This window comes from Haemaphysalis longicornis, unplaced genomic scaffold (genome assembly GCF_048455015.1).
Source record: "Haemaphysalis longicornis isolate Haplotype H1 unplaced genomic scaffold, Haemaphysalis longicornis Haplotype H1 scaffold_2, whole genome shotgun sequence".
Taxonomy (NCBI): Eukaryota; Metazoa; Arthropoda; class Arachnida; order Ixodida; family Ixodidae; genus Haemaphysalis; species Haemaphysalis longicornis.
Window position 1 is genome coordinate 256,365,888 of NW_027526295.1, and position 13,834 is coordinate 256,379,721.

At 49.6% G+C, this 13,834-nt stretch overlaps 1 protein-coding gene across 2 annotated transcripts in view; it reads left to right on the top strand.

The window, feature by feature from the left end:
* The first annotated feature begins 4,335 nt into the window (after positions 1–4,335).
* Positions 4,336–13,834, top strand: part of LOC144170452 (integrin alpha-PS2-like) — a 66,024-nt gene continuing 56,525 nt past the window's right edge. For both annotated transcript variants that reach the window (XM_077700267.1, XM_077700268.1), the window contains exon 1: positions 4,336–4,632. In XM_077700267.1, the coding sequence (XP_077556393.1) occupies positions 4,448–4,632 (185 nt within the window). In that variant the 5' untranslated portion in view covers positions 4,336–4,447. The remainder of the gene's footprint in view (positions 4,633–13,834) is intronic.

Consider the following 13,834-nt stretch of genomic DNA (forward strand, 5'->3'; position numbering starts at 1 on the left):
AGGGTCTTCTCTGGGAGCTCGATGTCGTCGGCCACGATTTGTGTCGTGCGGTTAGCGAGGAAGTCTTTGACATATGCAAAAGTGCGATGTCCCATGTTGAGGTGCGAGACCTGCGCGAGGATTGCTGAGTGGTGCACCTTATCAAAGGCGCTATGAAGATCCAGGCCCAGTAGAGCGTAGTTGTCGAGGGATCCGGCGGGGGGGTTCAGGATCTCGTGTTGAATGAGGAGCATTGCGTCTTGTGTGCTGAGCTTAGTCCGAAAGCCCAGCAGTGTCGGGGTACAGGTCGGCTTCTTCGAGGTACGTCTGCCAGCGATTGAGGAGAACGTGCTCCAGCAGCTTACCGAGGCAGGATGTAAGGGAAATCGGTCGGAGGTGATCGATGTATGGAGGCTTGCCCAGTTTGGGGATGAGCGTTGTGCGCGCTTTCTTCCATTGTGGGGGTAGCTTGCCCGATTGCCAGCACTTGTTGTAGTAGGCTGTGAGCGCCGAGATTGCGCCGTCGGTCTTTTTCGCAGGGCTTTGTTGGTGACCTTGTCCGGTCCAGCTGCCGATCTGCAGTTGAGCTTCTGGAGTGCCGCCCGCACCTCCCATTCCTCGATGTCCGCGTCGACGCCCTGGTTAGGTGCCCCCACGTAGTCCGGAAGGGGGTCTGGGGGCGTGGCTGGGAGATATTTGTCGTCGAGGCGTTTACGGACCACTGAGTCGCCGAGCTCACGCAGCGCTTTGTGGAGGGTGCGGGCGAGGACATGCCGTTGCGTGCTCTTGGTCTTGCTCTCATCGAGGAGATGTCGAAGTAATTGCCATGTGCGGCTTTTGTGCATCTGGCCATCGGCCTCTTCGCAAATGGCGTGCCAATGTTGGCGGCAGAGGGTTGCACTGTGAGCCTCTATCTCGCGGTTGAGCTGCGCCAGACGTTTGCGGAGACTTCGGTTGTGTCTTTGGCGTTTCCAGCGGGCTCGTATAGATGCTCTGGCTTCTGTGAGATGAGCGAGGCGGCTGTCGGCGAGCGGGGCGTCTGCGTCGATGGGGATCAGTGCAGTGGCCTCGTGGGTGGCAGAATGCAGAGCGCGTGTCCAGTCGTCAATGTCCTCTATGGTAGGCGGAAGGCTGGCATCGAGGTGGCGGCGATATTGCTGCCAGTCCGTGAGTTGTTGCGCTCTCGGGGTTGGTAGGCGATCCTTCAGCGGGACAAGAACTTCGAGGATGCAGTGATCGCTGCCGAGCGTTTCCCCGGTATTCCGCCATGTGGCTCTCGTGCGGTCCTTGGGGGCTTTGTAGAACGTAAGGTCGGGGTTAGTGTCGCGTTGGACGGACATCCCATGCCGGATGTGGATGGCCGGGTCGTTGAGGAGTGTATCCCGCCTCCGTCGTTTCGTCAAAGAGGCTGTGGCCCTTTGCTGTGGTCTTGGGATAGCCCCAGGCGGTGTGGGGGGCGTTCAAGTCGCCGCACAGCCGGATTGCTTCCTCTTGAGCCAGATGGTCGGCCCGGTGTAGGAGAGTGCGGAATCGCTGTTGATATTGCTTCGGGTTGCTATAGATGTTGATTATGTAGAGACTGGCCTTAGCTTTCTTGCGACCGGTGACGATTTCTACGGCCGTATGTTCTATAGCACTGTTCAGGCTGAGTTCATGCTCGATGTAAGTCAGGCCTTTGCGCACTAAGGTACACACGCCTTGGGCAGCGCCTTTGCCGGCGGTTAGGGCGCTGGGCAGGCTGGTATGTGTGCGGTAGCCGGGGAGTGTGAAGGGGGTTTCACTGTGTGTTTCCTGGACGAGAATGACGTCTGGGCTTTTTTGGGGGTCTTGGTTTAAGTACTGCTGTAGTGTAGCTCTCTTGCTATGGACTCCGTTAGCGTTCCACTGCCACACCGTAAGATGGCGCGGTGGACCACTGTCGCCGGGCGTTCTTAGACGTGGGCGTGATGAGCTGGGGCTGCGGGCCATGGGCGGGTGCGTATGGTGGCTGTTGGTCCGGTTGTATCATCGGCGGTGGCGGAGGTGGCGGTGCATTTTCGGGTTGCAGTTGGGCGCGAATTGGAAGCACCATAGATTGGATGTTCTGCATGGTGTGCATCATTTGTTGACACGTGTTCTCCAGCGCCGTGAGGCGGTCGGCATGTGACTTTACGGCATCTTCGAGTCTGTCCTGTCGATCTTGTTGGTGGTCGAGACGCGCGAGAAGTCTTCTTTCTTTGGTGTTCTCTCGCGCGCGGCGCTTGGGTTGTGGTTCGATGGCCTTGTTCGCGGTGTTGTTGCGGTCGGACTGGGGCCTTTCGGTTTCGCTGTCCTCGTGGATGGGTTCCGAGGTGTCTTCGGGTTTGGGCAGGGGTAGAAATTGGCCACCGTCGCCAAGGGCTCGGTGTATAAAATCACTGACCGCGGCGTGAGCCGCTTCATTACTGGGGGTAGCGGCATGTCCAGAAGCCCACATGATGCGGATGTTAGGGGTCGTCGAGAAGGTTTTGAGGATAAGTGGGGCTGATAGAGAGATGCGGCCAATCTGGTAGTTTCGGCGGGCTGTCTGCCAATCGTTGCAATAGTGACTGTTTAAGGGCGGGAAGTGGCGGCCAGGGCAATAGCTATTCCTTGAGCTTAGTGATTGTTTCTTGCAGTTCTTCCCACTTGTTGTGAACTCCAAAAGCGAATAGTTTTTGGGTCGCAGTGGCAATGGGGAGGCCAAGCGCAGTTCTGTACGCTAGGCGAATCATACTGTTGACCCGAGCCTTGTCTGTTGTTTTGAGAGTGAGGTATGGGATTCCATAGGTAATGCGGTTAATAAGCAAAGCTTGCACTATTCCGAGGGTATCTTGTTCTTTTAGACATCGACGGCGGTGCGATATGCGCTGCATAAATTGATTGATTGTACGCAACGCAGGCGATGAGGCACGCCGTAGTGGAGGGCTCCGGATTAATTTTGTCCACCTGGGGATCTTTAACGTGTGCTGAAATCTCGACAACACGGGCGTTTTTGCTGAGATGCTCTGCAGAAGGTGCATCAGTTGCGATAGGGTTTTATGTACTGGGGAAACTGTGTGCAGTCCAGAGCCGTTTTGGGTATCGTGACTGGCATCCCTGCATTGGGGACTGGCTGCCCTGCAATGGTCAACTGAGGTTCAGGTAGGTCTTGCGCAGGTTTGTGAGGAGACTTGGAGTGGAGCATCAGCAAAGCCGATTTTAACGGGTCCGCACTGCAGAGGCCTTGTGTCTGGCGGTAGTGAACGGTAATGGTAACCCCTTGCTGCAAGACGCCTTGCTGCTCTCCAATAAAACCAGTAGGCGTCCAGACGGGGAGGTCATCCGCGTATAACGCGGGTTTAATACGTGGAATCGACTGCAACTTCGGTGGGAAGTCCTTCATGGCGAGGTTAAATAGCAGTGGTGAGATGACAGAGCTTTGCGGGGTACCTTCCGCTTGAATTGTGAAAGTGGACAAAGATGCGGTCTCAGAGAAGCGGTTTCTAGTCCTGTGGCGGCGGCTGAAACGAATGTCATATTTTGGAGCACTGATAGACAATGCGCTGAGGGCTTAACATGTCAGTTAACTCCCGTTAAATGCAATTCCCCAGTTTTTCAAGTCATGTTATTAACGCTTTTCTTGCAGTCTTTCAACACTTGTTAAATTTAAACTATTTGCTGTGAATGACTTAAGCTTAAGTAATAAATGACAATGGTTTCAGGTTTTGAAGGTCTACAACATCTCTTTTACCCTTCCATTGTGTGAATGACAATGAAAGACATTGTGGTTTAAACTTGCTGCAGCAAGTTGAGACCGTAATGGAAGAACCCCTCACATCCCAGCAGAACATCCCAGCAGAGCGCATAGAGCGCACTAAACTTGTGCTTATATTTCAATTAAGAAATGTCATTCACATTTTTGGTTCTTCCATGACGTCTCGGATCAGAAGTATGTGTCATTTTCGCAACTTTTAGAACATGGCAACTGGGAAAGTAATTTCTGGGATCCAGTGAAAAGCGAAAGAAAAAACCTGGACAGCAGATGGCTTCCAAATCTTATAAAAAAATAATAAGAAAAAGAACGGACACAGAAATACGGCATCCCAGATATATATAAAGATCCAAAAGGAAATGTCGAAACGGAAGCGCAATCGGAAATAGGGGCAGGACGCGACAAGATTTTCTTTTCCGGTGTTCCACATAAGTTTCAAAAATATCTGAAAAATAAAGGAATGCGCGGAAACTGCCAGCAGAACGCACGGCAGCAGGGTCTCTCAAAACGGAGGGCCAGCGCAAGAAGTCGCGAAGAAGCAAGCTGGGACGGAGGCGGCCGCAAATCAGCGCGCGTCGCTCGTTGCCCTGTACGTACGTCCCGCCCCCCTCAGTCGTCGCCCGTAGCGGCCGCGGCAGAGAAGCTCCCCCGCGCGGTGGAGGAGGCCTTCGGAGCGCATCGCTCCTCTCGGGCTTCGTCGTCGTTCGCCGCCGAGAGATGCGGACTCGTGCCCTCCTCCGGCACGGGCTGGGCCCGTTGCTCTGCTTGTTGTTGGTGCCGCGGACGTGCCCGCCGGCATGGGCGTTCAACGTGGACCTGCCTTCGGCGCTCGTGCACCGGGGACCGGACGGCTCCATGTTCGGATTTGCCGTCACCGTGCACAGGGACCGTGGATTCAACTGGTGAGTCGCTCCCGCCAAGCCGCTGTCACCCGCTCGGGAAGCGAGGTCTGGCTTGGAAGGCCGCCCGGAACGAATGCGAGCTCCTATGCGACAGGACAAATTGTGCGGAGACATCGCCTCGGTTTGTCTGGAGTTGATCGCATCGGCAGGGGATCTTCGGTGTGTGACGAGCAATGAACGTAGTTTGGAGGAAGAGTTTTATTTTCACCATGCGCACCATTTTTGTTAAGAAACATAATTGCCAGGATCGTTTGTTGTATAGGATTTTGTGGTGTCGAAGAAATGTGGGTTAAATAAGTTAGAATTTTTCAAGCATTTCGCGCACTACTTCGACATAAAAAATAGCTGCTCTGTGGGAAGAAAGATCGTGTCGCGTACTCAGACCTAGCATGATTAATGCAGTCCTAACGGACACATTGTTTTTTGAGTTATAATTAAAAACGAGTCTTGTTAGGTAACCCCCTACTCGTAAAATGTTTGGTATATTGGCAAACGAATTGCTTTTCTTTACGAATGAATCTGTGTTAATAAATGAGAAATTTACTAAGGGATTTCCAACGCCCGATAGCATAGACGGTTGACGGCACCCCACTATGCTGTACGCCAACAAACTAAGGGGAGGAACTCACTATGAACTCCCAGCTTCCGGTAGCTACTGTCCTGTCACTCTGTCAAAAAGGTTTATCGCGAAGAAGAGTATACGAAGCCATCATCCAGATGAAACTTTAAATTAAACTTGCGCGAGCAAAAAAAGAAAAGAAAAGGCCGTTTCTCAACTCGTGTGTACTCGCACAGAACAAAATACAAAACGCGCGCCAATGCATTGTCTCCTGCGGAACAAGCAGGCCTCTTTCGTCATGGTCCCAAGGGGTACAGGCACTTCCTTGAGTGATGCCATGAGTGGCTGTGCTTCGACGAAGTCTTGAATGGGCTCTGCGGTGCGCCCCGTGTGTACAGCGTGAGTGGGGGAGAGGAGTGCATCGTCGACGAGCGATATGAAGCGTCTGGCGGGAGAAACCCGACCCGTTCGGGGCCCCGCTCTTGCCGCAACTACTCCGCAACCCCGAGGCGGCAGCGTCTTCGTCCCTCAAGCAGCCGCCGTCGTTGCCTTGTAAAGCATCGCAGGGTCTGGATCGAGAGGGGAGAGCCCGCGTCGCAACCTTCCTTTCATACATCGTTTCAGTCGAGACATGTGTGTGTATATACGCGGCGTGTACACGCAGTGTCGAATGTGCGGCGATATTTTACGGTGGAAGCGGCAGATAACAACAAACAACTCGACAGGGCCCACAACTTGAGCCCTTCATTGAGCGCGACGCGGCTGATACAGCGGCTTTGATGTAAGTTCGTGTATGGGCGTCCGAGGAAGAGCATGGGATAGGAAGATCGTTACCGAAAGAGGGAGCGCTCGGAAGGGGGGGGGGGGGGGGCAGGTTCCAACTTAGTAAGGAGCTTTTCAACTCGGTTTCTCAACTTGTTTTTCAACTTGTTCGCTCGTCGTCATATGGTACGTTGTGAGGCGCCTTTGTCTGCTCTCAGATCGTCACTTCAATATTCAAAGATAAACAGACGCGGCGTTATTTGTGTACTGTTCTATCGGAAAACACATGGTCTCTTCATATGCCTTCAAGTCTTGTTTCTGCAGCCCTCTATTTTCAGAAAATTGTGGGGTCCACAGATGCAATGGAACACAGGCACCCCGTTGCGCCACGAACCGGTAAACGAGGAAGTAAAGCTCGTAAAAGTTCGCATCGGACCCTTCTTTAAACTTTGCCCACTAATTTGTGACCTTTGTGACTTTATACGGTCCGTTATTATTTATGTCTAGCTATAACTGGGCCGTAGTTTACAAATTCTGGATTTATATTTTAACGCTCGAAGTATTACAAGAGTGGTTTCCAGCGACATATGGGCTCAAAGCTCTAATCCAGGCACTGGCTTAAAATTTTCCACCGGCAGAATTTTTTCCTAAACTGCAGGCATTGCAAGCACACCACTATTTGACAGCAGCCATCGATAACGCAGATTTCCGACCGGCAGAGAACGCTTGTTTGGATTCCACAACGAAGGCTGTCTCAATAGGACTTTCTTTCGCATAATTTCTCGCATCAAGAAAGTAAATGCTTGGCAGTAAAACCAACTTTATAGCGAAATAAACTTGCGTACAAGGCCGATTGCATGCCCCAGCCGCGTGTCTGGAACACACATGTCCTTGTCCTTGCGTCCGTAACAAATTTACGTGTCGCTTATTCTTTGCTGCCTTCTCTTTTATCCCCGGAACCCCACTCCCCTAGTGCAGGGTAGCAAACCGAGCTCTATATACACCTGGTTAACCTCCCGGCCTTTCCGTTCTTTTTACTCCTCCTTCTCCTGCACCTGTAAGAAAGCTATTCGTAATGGTGATTCAGAAATAAAACGAAAGATTTAAGGATTGGCAAGTTTTGAAGCCTGTTTTCGTACATTATTCTAATTGCAAAAACGTAGGTCAATTACCGTTAAAACGTACAGGGCATACCAATAAAACATTCGAAAGCAGGAACGTAGCTAGCGGAAGAGGAGGATGGGATAATTCTAACCTTTCCACCCAAATTTGTTTTTCCAGGCTGTCCGTAAGCTCATCCCTCCCCAAAGCCTATCCCCAATCGCTGTTCACAATGTGGCATCTTGTCACTGCCGCTGCATGTACTGAATCCCCTTACAAAAGAAAGAGCACAGGTAAATAAAGGAGGGGGGAGGCACTACAAGCTATGACCTGAGGCCTAACCAAATTGAAGGTTTTTCGGTTCCTCTGCGCTGAGATTTTTCGATCTTTGTCATTTATATTTAAGCATTTGCATGCGACTGACCCCCCCCCCCACCAACTAACGATTTAATTTTATCTTACGGTTCTACGTCAAGGTTGATAGTTGTTATAGACAGACACATACATACATACATACATACATACATACATACATACATACATACATACATACATACATACATACATACATACATGGATACATGCATACATGCATGCAGGCTTGCATACATACATACATACATACATACATACATACATACATACATACATACATACATACATACATACATACATACATACATACGAGGTGAAGACAGAGATGACATTGTGAAAGAAAGAACGTTGGAACCATGCGCTGTCTTGAGAATGTTGGGTCACGAAATGTTTGAGGAAGATGATGCGGGGTGGAGATGCTGATGAAAGGGGCCAAAGGGAAGGAGATAGGGATAAGAGTTAACCGACAACTTTTGTGAACCTATAACGTTTCTTAACTGTTATGGGCCTAGAATTACATGACGGGCAATCTTGACTGAACCGGCTGTTCATTGGCGGATCCAGAGGGGGGGTCCAGACGTCCCGAACCCCGCTCCCCTCGATTTTGGAATTTATACCCCCAAGAAGATGACCTCTCAGGTCTAGTTGATGGTTTTGTTTCTATTTATTGTATTAATGGTTTTCGAAAAATTCAGTGAATAAAACACGCTACTATTTCCTCCTCCTTATCAATATCGTCATCATCATCATAACCGATAGAAGCTTTGAAAAAAAAAACCTGGATCCGCCCCTGCGGCTGTTTCTAAATATGGGGAGGTGCAGGTGTAGTCTATCATGGAGTGCAGAAAGTTGAGAGGCCGACCTGAACGCTCTCTGCAGAAGCGCTGAGCGTATCGTCCAAATGTGATTTCGGCAAACATTGCGAACAGCCTCGCACCAGAGGCAGGCTGCAGCCGCCTGAGAGCCGGCTCCGATCAAACAACGCGGCGGTACGGTGGCCTGTTGGGCGTAACTCACGCGGTGAATTGTTTGCATAACCGCGATGTTCGCGGGAGGTCTGCCAAATGACGCGCCTGTTGGGCCAAAAAAGTAAACGCCCCGCCCTCCTCTGAACTACTTCCGGTATTCCGCTAAGCTACTCGCAAGGCCGTGTTTTCTTTCGCGCGAGTTACGGCCTCGGAATTCGCTTATTTCTCCATCAAATGCGACGTCTTCATTGGGCGTGCGGTGAGAGGGCCCACTCGCATAACATCCACCCCCACCCATTTGCGCAATCGGCCGCTATAGTGTAAGCGGTAATAAAAAAAAAAAACAAAAAAAAAACGCGCGCGCGCGCGCGAGAGAGAGAGAGAGAGAGAGAGAGAGAGAGAGAGAGAGAGAGAGAGAGAGAGAGAGAGAGAGAGAGAGAGAGAGAGAGAGAGAGAAAATGCGAGGGTATCCATCCAAATCTACATGAAGGGAATATTGGGCTTCCAGAAGCCCTAGGCTTTAAGGGTATCAGAGAGGAAGTTAACTTCAAGGCTGTCGAGGGGACGAAAAGAAGATTAGAATGCTGGTGGACGAAAAGCAGGGAGGGTAATATTGCCTAGGACAGTTACCACCTGTAACAGGGGAAAAAAAGTATTTCGGGCCTAATAAGCTGTAGTGCCTGCCCTAAGCAGCGCTAGTATTAAACCAAGAGTGTAAAACATGGTTATATTAGTTCTTTTTGGTAAGATGACATGTCATCACCCCGCTTCAAAGGGGAAACCAATAGCAATCATCATCATCAATCATCATAATCAGATCAGACTTTTGCGTAGTTTAGACTCCTTTTGTGTCATGCTTTGATACTGAATCTGCCATTGTAATTATTGCCTATACTTGCTGCGAGCTCCAATATGTCACTATTTCAGCTGAGAGACAAAGGAAGAGGCTATGCTTTTTAGCAAAGGCCAAACGAGTTGTGATCGCAACTTATGGAAACCCAATTTCTCGACAGTCTATCATGTACTTTCGTAGATTAAGGAATGCCCAAGGAGTCGTTGTGGGTCCGTGACTTGGTTGCTTAAAATCCCAAGATAACCGATAGTGCTGAGGAGATTCACGGGCGACATCGTCTTGCAAGGCCGGGAAGTCCTGCAAAGTAAAGTGCGCGAACTGCATTCGGAAAGCTGAACGGTACGTTTAAATACAAGTTTGATGCAGTGAAAGGTAATGCCAGACATCCAAGTGGGGAGGAATACTAGAAGTGGACGAATATAATTACCTTGGCCAAATTATTCAAACCAAGCAAAAAAAAAAAAAAAAAAATCTGGCTCTAAACTAGTAAGCGATGGGTGCATTCAGTAACCATACTCAAGTAATGAACATTACTTGAACTCGTCTCATAAAAAGGAAGGTCAATGCATACTTCCGATGATGACTTACGAGACACAAACTTGGAGCCTTCCTAACCAGAAAACTGAGGTCAGCTCAAGAGGTCATGGAAACGGTGATGACAGGCGTCACGGCTATGGCTACAGAACACACTGGCGTACGAGACAACTATATTCAAAGTAGGATAAAAGCGTGGCCAGGAAATGCAGCACACAAGACAAACAAGTCGACCGCGTGAGTAACGGCGCGTACAGAGGCACCCTAAACTGAATGCCTGCCAGAGGATGAGATCGAAAGTGGGGAGAGTATACTGAATCTGCCATTGTAACTATTGCCTATACTTGCTGCGAGCTCCAATATGTCACTATTTCAGCTGAGAGACAAGGGAAGAGGCTATGCTTTTTAGCAAAGGCCAAACGAGTTGTGATCGCAACTTATGGAAACCCAATTTCTCGACAATCTATCATGTACTTTCGTAGATTAAGTCATCATCGGATGATGTGAAGAGGTCGAAATTCCTGAACGCAAATTGAGGATTTGGATGGCGGATAATAGGAGCGGTTCGACGTGTAGTGTGCAACTGCAGGCGGATGACGACGATGATGGTGGTGGCAGTGGTGGGATGATTATGATGATGATGATGATGATGAGTACGACAACGATTATCATGATTACTGGAGAGGCGGATGTGTGTGGGTGTTGCGCAGACGCAGCCGACCCTAGTTCTTGGTAACGTCGGGTTGAATGGCACTGCACAAAGCGTGCTCCTTGAAAGCGCGCCCGCGCCTTCGGCCGGCGCATGCATGCGGCACGCGCGCACGGGGGCGAGGGCGGCACGTGCGGCCCAGCTGGTTCCCTCGCTCGTCGCCCGACCAGGAGGGGTTCACGAGGCGCCGGTCCGACGAGGTCCGCTTTACGACCCCGAGGGAGCCCCCTCGGCTAACCGCGGCCCTCTGAGGACGGGCTCGACCGATCGGACCATCGGACCAACAGCCGATCAGGCCAACAATGCCCCCCCCCCCCCCCCCTCCCTCTTTTTTTTTTTCTTTTTTTCGCTCGGAAATAGAGGAAACACCACAGGCGGTCCTCTTTGAAGAGTTCGAGACGAAGAGCGTGAAAGTTTCCGCTGCTGTTCGCCCTACGCGTTTACTGCGCGCCACATATTCGGCGCACGTGCGAGATGCGGCTGGAACTCATCAAAAGCCCCAAGGACACGTTTCTTCCGTCTCGGGACTCGGACCGGAAAAAAGCTGGACGGCGGAAATGGCCCTGAGAACGGCCGCCAGCGATGGAACTGCCCTCGGCTCCGCCCGTACGCTTCGGGAAGGATACACCTGCTGTCCCTGACGTTTATAGTCACGGCTCATTAGCTTTCCCACAATAGGTGAAGGTGCACCGACAATCGCGGAGGTGCCCTTTCGGTCACTCTTCGGCCGTGGTGGGTGCCCACGCGCAAGAATAGGGTTGAAAGAAAACACCTTGGTTTGACCCAGTAAACGTCTTAAAGTGGGATAGGACTCTTTTGGTCGCCACACGCCGCTATGGTCGCATCTGTGTACTCCGCCGCATGCAGGGCGAAGCGTTGGTGCGTGGAGGATTTGTGAAAATATCCTGCTCCACGTTCACATGTTTGATGCACGAGGGGCATCTCACCGTCATACGAAAACATTGCACATGACACTATGTGTTGCACTCTTGTGGTGTTTTAACAGATTAAATGAGTGATTTCTCAAGAGAAACAGAGAAAATGACACTGAAGGTGGTTATTATTAGTTTGACCTCAAATGAAGATCGAGGGAGGGTGTAATATACTCATGAAGCACATATTTTTTTTTTAGCGGCGCTGGTGTGCTTGCTTACGGTTGCTTGTCTATTTTATATCGATGTCGGAATACAAACTGGGAGCGGCTCAGACAGCACAATATATGTTTCGCCGTAATATTGTCTTTGCCTGGCTTCTCAAAGAAGGTAGTATACGTCACGCCAGCGTCGTCGTATAGGCTATTCGAAACTGACCAACTTTATTTAGTTTTCAGCGTCATCTTGCTGCGTTATATTATCAAAAAATATTCGTCAGTCTTCTCGATGATGCATGGCTGCATGTAGACTTCTCCCACAATATTTGATAAAATGTCCATGTTATCAAGATGCTGTCATGTAGCGAAAAGCAGTAGGTTGCAAGGCTTGCAAATAATTCGTTTTGGCAGGCCAATTCAGCATGAAAAGATCGAACAGAATTTATATTTACAGGCAACAAAACAACAAGTACGTCAGGCACATTATGTTTTGAGCCGGTGCTGAATATTTACACCCCCAAAATAGTTATATAATTTTACTGAAAAAAAAAATGACAACACACTTTGTTGAAATGCGATCCAGCGATGTCCCACAAACTACGGTTGTATTAATTGGTAACCTTTTTTGGCAGACCTTTATAAATATTGTTGCGTCTTAGTAGACGGAGGTGCAGACAGCTGCAGGATGGCGATGTACCTATTTATTAGGCGTAGCGCTACACCGAAGAGTACAGGCAGCAGGGCGAGTCTCAGCGAAGATGGCTGAATCGTTCTGGCCCGCGAGCGGTGGACCCACACACTTGCGTCGTCGTCTTCGAACACCTGGCTGGCAAGGAGAGGGAACGTAACACTCGCTGGGGATTAAACACTGCACGGCGATCACGCCACTCTTACACCATGGATCACGCACACCGCAAGAAGGGGATCGCTGCTTGATAAATATCCACGTGACAATATGACTACATCATTTCCGACAAACGTCTGATCGAAAAGTACAACACTAATATGGACTGGGGACAACGCAAATACGCAGGCGAGTGGCACTGGCAACTATACAGCTCGCCGCTTTGCCCCGCTGCCTAGCCCGAATTAGCTCCATCCTCCCGGCATGCTTGGGGGAGGATGCTCTCCCAGCTGAAGATTTTTTCGTCTACCCTTCTCTCTCTGTTCACGCGTATCTCCTTCAAGTCTGCAACGTGAGCCGGTGGACGTTTCGAGATTTCGCGCTCTCTCTATTTCAAGTTCAAGGCGCCCTGTCTCTCTACTGACGAAGCGAGCAGAAGCCAAAACGTGAAACGGTACGTAACAGGAAAGGAGGGGAACGGGGAGGTCAGTAAATAGACAGACATGCAGAGAAGAATGTGGAAGAAGCGAACGAGGAAGAGGAGGCAGGCGGCGTGGACGGACGAAGCGCGGGCGCCATCTCCTCCTCCGGACAATGACCGCAGTCGAGTTCGATGCGCTCAGCACATCGGGTACGTCGTATAGAAGGGAGACCGCCTCCCCCCCCCCTCCCCTTTTGAAATTTTTATTGATAGATGTTTCCTTCTCTTCCTTTGAAGGAAACGTATAAAATATACTGTTGACTTCCTAGAACTCTCTCTCTCTCTCTCTCTCTCTCTCTCTCTCTCTCTATATATATATATATATATATATATATATATATATATATATATATATATATATATATATATATATATATATATACAGTATATATATATGTGTGTGTGTGTGTATAGCTGTTTCATGAAGTCTAAAATGACCTACCATACTTTCCCCTTTGCTTTCCTTGGCTTTCTTGATTGCCAACGAGCCCCTCATTTACCATTCTGATTCGCTACCTCCTGGGACCCGAAACATGGAACAGTAAAAAACAGTTAATTTTTCTAAATAATAGAATTTATTAGAGTACAGAGATAATACTGATGTCATTCTTTATTTGCTATGGCGTCTCGCTGAAAAGTTATCAGATGTGCAATATATTGCACACAGGGGCTAAGTTGTGAAAAAACCATGAAACATGATGTCATAGACAGTGTGTGTGCGTGTTGTGTGTGTTGTGTGTGTTGGGTTGTGTGTACGTGTTGTGTGTGTAGGTTATGTAGTGTGTTTTGTATGGGTGTGTGCTGTGTTTGTTGTGTTGTGTGTGTGTGTTATGTGTGTTCGTGTGTTTGTTGTATGTGTGTTGTGTCGTGTGCGTTGTGTGTGTGTGTGTGTGTGTGTGTTGTATTGTGTGTGTGCGTGTGTGTGT